The sequence below is a fragment of the Penaeus vannamei genome, chromosome 13 (assembly GCF_042767895.1).
Source record: "Penaeus vannamei isolate JL-2024 chromosome 13, ASM4276789v1, whole genome shotgun sequence".
NCBI classification, from domain to species: Eukaryota; Metazoa; Arthropoda; class Malacostraca; order Decapoda; family Penaeidae; genus Penaeus; species Penaeus vannamei.
This window is the reverse complement of record NC_091561.1, coordinates 37,444,726-37,450,725: the sequence shown is the minus strand read 5'-3', so window position 1 is coordinate 37,450,725 and position 6,000 is coordinate 37,444,726. Positions and strand designations below refer to the sequence as shown.

Here is a 6,000-nt window from a genome sequence, read left to right as displayed (position 1 = left end):
CACTTGAGGACAACAAAGAAAAGGAATATATATGAGAGAGAAGTGAGGGGTGAGGGGTGAGGGAGGGAGAGAGGGGAGGGGAGAGGAGAGGAGAGGAGAGGAGAGGAGAGGAGAGGAGAGGAGAGGAGAGGAGAGGAGAGGAGAGGAGAGGAGAGGAGAGGAGAGGAGAGGAGAGGAGAGGAGAGGAGAGGAGAGGAGAGGAGAGGAGAGAGAGAGAGAGAGGGAGAGAGAGAGGGAGAAGGAAAGAAAGAAAAACAAAGAAAAAGAAAGAGAAAGAAAGAAAGAGAGGGAGCGCGTGACTCGCATCGGTGATATACAGGTGTTCACCTTCACAAAAGCGCTATCTAAAAAGACGCCCATCCCCGTTTGCACAGCCTATACATTCACGAATCCTCGCCCTCCTCCCCTCCCCTCCCTTCCCCCCCCCAGCGCCAAGTTCAAGGTCGTCTTGTAACCCCACTCCCTACCCCTCTCCCACTTCCCTCCGTCCGTCACCGCCACCAGAACCGTCGGCGAAGGGGGTCGGGGCCCTCCTTGCGCGCCTGCACCTCACGTCTCTCCCATCCTAACAGCTGGGACGCCAAGATTCCTGATAACGAAGAATAAGCGGGGTCCTTGAATGCCTCCCCTCCGCACCTAAGGACGCAGCAACCCGTGTCCGTTCGTGAGGGGGGGGGGGGGGTGAAGGTTGAGGGGCGAGTCTTCTCAACGGCACCCAACGGAGTTAATTCACATCCACGGCCGAAGCGCAGATTGTGTGACTTGAGAGAATATATACAGCCACGAACGACGCAACTCCCTCGCCTTCCCTCCCCCTCCTAGCACCTTCCAATACCCCCCCCCCCTCGGAACGTAGCCAACATGTAAACTCACGATAGTGCGTAGAATTTGCTATGAAAACCACACAAAGTCATGTGTACAGAAACAGATACAGGGGAAAAAGCGCACGCACGCACACACACACAAACACACACCTCGTAAGCATAAAAAAGTGAACAGGTAAAATAGAGTGGTTCCGTAAGCCTCTAAAAACCCAAACATGCTTTGGTACTTACGGTTCTTCCACTCCACTCCCCTCCCCTTCCATATCCCTACCCCTACCCCGCCCATTCCAATACCCCCTCCTAGAGTCACATCCTCAGAAACGACGTCCTCTCCCTTTAGCCTGTCTACTTGGTGTCAAATACTCAAATGGAAGGGGGAAGAGGGAGGGAGAGAATCCGAAAATATCCACAAATACGCAACTCCGAAACAGAAAAGAAAGACAATATACGAAACACTTAAACCAACAAACAATATAGAAACGCATCAAAAACAAAATAACGCAAGACCACCCCCACCCCCAGAAAAAAAAAAGATCGAAACACGGCCCGCCCCAGCAGACGACGACGATGACGACATCCCCAACGTGGTTCCCCTCATCGGCCGGGCTCGCTGTCGCTCCACGTGGCCCGGCGCGCTGGGGTGAGGCCACACTTGCATCACGTGGAGAGCCGACACACTTGAAACAGAGAAAACTCCACTCGCGGAAAAGGGGCGAGGGAGTGCGGGACCATAGTGCGTAAGGAGAGGAAGATAAACAAAGGAGAAGAGGGTAGGAGGAGAAAGAAGGTAAATAAAGAGAAGAGAGAATGAGAAGGAAAGAAGGAAGGAAGGAGAGGATAATGGGAGAATGTTTGAAGAAACAAGAAAGAGGAAAAGGAGGAAGCGGAAAAGATATGAAAAATGAGAAGAGAACACGATAATAAATAGAAAAGAAAGCAAGAGAGACGACGAAGGTCGAAGACAAAGACGAGAAAAGAAAAAGGGTCGGAAAAGAAAACCGGAGAAGAACAGGCAGGAGACGGAACTTCTACAGGAATATAACCCTTCCACACAAACACTAAAGAGAGCACCTACGCAGACATGAATCAACAACTCTGGGTATGAGAAGTCGGCACACATTATTTTCTGCGTGTTCAGCCTAGAATGAATGGCATTAAATCGTCCCACCTACTTTGCTCCACGTTTATTGTCAACATAAAAAAGGAACATTGCCCTGGGCTACAAACACGGGATAATGTTTTTCTATGGGTTCTCATTTGAATACGTGAAACATAACTGTTCAAGGTGCTCATGATATTTTTTTGGAATGTTGGTCTACTTCCGTTTCCACTCACTTATGTCATGCAAACTGGAACGTAATGCAGCAGTGAAGACTTTCAACTGAACAGATTATGTGACACTTTGACCTCTTTAGCCAAGTTTGTTTATAATCCCTCAAAAGTGACATTTCTGGTATTAAATCACCTCCAGTGAAAGAGGAGGAGACAACAGTGATGATATAGATAGGTAAAGAGAGCAAATACAAGTTCAACAAGTTACTTTCTTACAAAAGGGTGCAACATCTTGCTACTAGCGTCCATGACATTCCCTGGCTAGCAATATGTTTTGAATTACTAAGAAAGCCCACAAATGATACTCTGCACACGTGAATCAATCAGTATGCAAACCTGTTGACAGACGCTCTACTTCAGAGGGAATAGCAACATGTTATCAAAAGGAACTCTGCACATGGCCTCTCTTACATAACTAATCACTGAGACTATCAGTTCACAATATATACCTTAATAGTCAATTCATTAAAACTTTAGAATTCAAGAAGGCAAAGACAAAAAGAAGATTCTTGAAGTGACACAAAGTGTCGGAATCTGACAAAGTATTGGCTGCAAAAATAAGCTAGCGCCTTAAAAGGGCAGAATATGAACAACTGAATTAATTTTACTGCATTTGCAAGTCATGAGGATCGACACTCATAACAGCTATTTAATTCAACCATCAAGTATTACAAAACCGCACATCAACCACCACACGCAGAAAGACCAGGCCAGCGACAATGAGGTATGGATAGAAGAAACACACTCCCTTACAGCAAAGGAAATCCAACTCCAGACAAGAAACCCCCTCTACCCATCACAGGCTTAGCAATGACCCACGCAGGGAATTATCCACCATGTAACTTTATGCATATCACTGAAAGCACCACTTGTGTACCAATGAGAACCTTCACTTTCCTCTGAGACTCAGAATTCATACCAATACCCTGCCATACCCCATTAATAATTTATGTTGCATGCCATTACCTACCTGGGGGAAAAATTACCATGTGCCAAAGAAGCAACATTTAAAGAGACAAATGTCAAGGTATGAGAAATGCAGTACATTATCATTTTCAACTGATTTATATACTTTACATAAATTACAAATATGAGATGCTGTAAAAATATGTTTAGTGAATCTGCACCTTGCGGCAATCTTAATTTTGAAAACTGACCATATCTTGCATCAATAACATTTATTATACACTATTCAATAGAAACAATGCAAAACCAAAAACCGACGTAACCACTTTACCTATTCAGCAAGTTCATGCAAAATGATTTGAATTCGGAGTTTTCCCCAAGGAGTGCTAAATACATCAGGAACCCACCTGATACATTCTACCTCTGCAGAATATGGCCATGCACAAAATGCCGATAATATTTCCAAGGCTTTCCCTGGCATGCGGGATCACCTCTAATCAAAATATCTATACTAGGACTTACTACCCTCCCTCCCTCCCTATTCCTACCATCACAAAGTTATCTTGGCTTTTTGCATCTCAATAAAGCTCTTATTCTGTACTTGGCAGCTGTCAAACCCAATGCAAATTTATGACTTACCTTCTATTCACTACCTCATCTACATACAAAATACAAACCCTCCTGTGGGGGCATTAATTTCCAAATCACACCTTTTCATCCAGAGCAAAACTATAAAATAAACAAACAAACCCATATAACTGAATACCACATTTGCCTTCTTTGTGACCAATGAGACTGTAAAGCGCGCAGATGTACTGAACCTTCTTACACACTGCAAATCTCCCTGCTAACTGAGCAATGGAATAAAAATACTAGCATCATGCTAAACATACCCATGACTTTGGATTCTTCAGCTTAAAGGAGTTCTTTCATTAACACGCTTATCCTCCAATCTCAAAAGTCTAGGTACTTGACCAACATTCCTAAATACCTTGATGCTTATTGGAATCATCAGCGTTAAAACAAGATATTACCACATCAAAATAACCAATGAACAGGTGCATGACCATGATAGAATGAACATTTTCCCTCAATTCTACCTTATATCAAGTTGCATGCAAGATTCTCACTCAATTTCCTTACCCCCCTCCCCTCTTTCCATTTCAAAACCACCTTATAATTTCTCATTTTCCATCATTTAAAGTAAAAAGGGACAATTAAGACAGACATAGCCCATTCCATGTCCTTTACCATGCCATGCGCCTGCTTAAGATTCATGCAAGTCCTCATTAAGAAGTGAAGCAAATATCTCCCCCTCTCTCTCTCTCAACTAATTAATTCCCACGACTATCATTAACATGGTAATTCATCACCAGCTAATAACGCACCCATAACTTATTATAACACAGCTGATGAAACGCAGCAGATGTTAACTCACCCCCTTCTAGAAATAAAAATAATCGAAAAAATCGAAAAACTACATTCAAATAAATCAGCAAACATCGTTACATGTACTCAGTCGACCCCCCTAAAAAAAATTCTAATTGAAAAACATTTACATTTCCTAATTAACATAAATTACGCGATTTTCCCCGATGCCTCGAACACACACACGTGTCTGGCCGCCTCGCCTTCCAGAAATACACACGGTCTTTTTATCCATAATTTTTACATCCATTTATCAAATTCTTTCGATATCTGAAGTAGAAAAACAATATAATCAAGAGAATTGATACATAATTCCTCTTCCATCTTTTCTAAAATACGTATATTTATTCACTCCCACCACACGAATATGTAATGTCCCTTTAACACATCTTTTTAACATATTCACAGGACATACGATAAAAAATAATGAAGATAACGCGACCTTAACTTCGAAATAGAATAAATGACTAAATAAACCCTCTAAATATCGGTCGAAAAGAGATATTTTTAAGACGTCACATGTTGAAGGGACGGACTCCATGCGTTTCCTGTTCGGGTTATTAATTTACGTTCTATCTTGTGAGTGATGTTTTTCGGTTCATTTTCGGCGCTTTAATCGGGTTTCTTTGAGAATTCCTTTCGAAAAAATGACTATTTTCCTTCCACGAGTTCACTCTTTTCCCTCCCAACAAAGCAGAGATTTCTGAGATCATCGAGAATTGTCATGTTACGTCATGTATTTCTACCGTACTGTTTTATTTTCAACGAGATTTTTCCATTCCCGGCGTTCTCTTCCGAATAAAAGCGGCCGTCGTGAGAACCAAACTCGAAGGAGGAAAATAAAGGGAGCGAAATTACATCAATCGCAACTTGGCCTCCTTCAAACCACGTTGGACAATGTAGACGCCATCGTTGCTCTTTTCTCGCGGTTTTTGACCAACTCCCCCCTTGTTTCCGATAAATTTTTCACTCAAATGATCCGCCTGAGGTTTATTAATCGCACTCACCTCGGCCTGCTGTCTGATCTTGTTGTCGACGCTCAATAATCCAGTTAAAAGCTGCTGGAATTGTTCCTGATCGCCCGCCATTTTCGCCGGGACGAGACAGCCGAGCGACCGTTCCAACACTGAGCTCGACTCCTCCACTCCGATGTACTATAAGCTCTCGCTTCCTCTTCTGATTTTCTTCATCCAAGGAAAAAATAACTTTCAAGGATCTGATTTTACAGAATGCCTTAAAATTGAAAAAGTAGTTGGTATTGTTATATGCGGAGAAAAAAGTTAATTTTTTAAGATACTTTCTACAATTCTTTAGATTATGAGACGTTTTCCTTCTCTTTTCCCGCGCTTTTAGGATTTTGAAAAGAGTCCGAGAAGTCGCAGATGTGAAACCCTCGTCCGAAAGACCACGGACTGAGAGACGATCCCACTCGCTAGCGTCTCGACCTGGTTTCAAAGGCGTCCGAGAATTCACGACAGGCAGATCCCCGTCCGAAAAACACCGACCGAGA

At 43.0% G+C, this 6,000-nt stretch overlaps 1 protein-coding gene across 1 annotated transcript in view; it reads right to left on the bottom strand.

Moving 5' to 3' along the window:
* The window catches only part of Karybeta3 (karyopherin beta 3), a 45,215-nt gene extending 39,561 nt beyond the window's left edge, over positions 1–5,654 (bottom strand). Inside the window, exon 1 of the mRNA XM_070129209.1 lies at positions 5,498–5,654. Within this exon, the coding sequence (XP_069985310.1) occupies positions 5,498–5,578 (81 nt within the window). The 5' untranslated portion in view covers positions 5,579–5,654. The remainder of the gene's footprint in view (positions 1–5,497) is intronic.
* Positions 5,655–6,000: the final 346 nt, after the last annotated feature.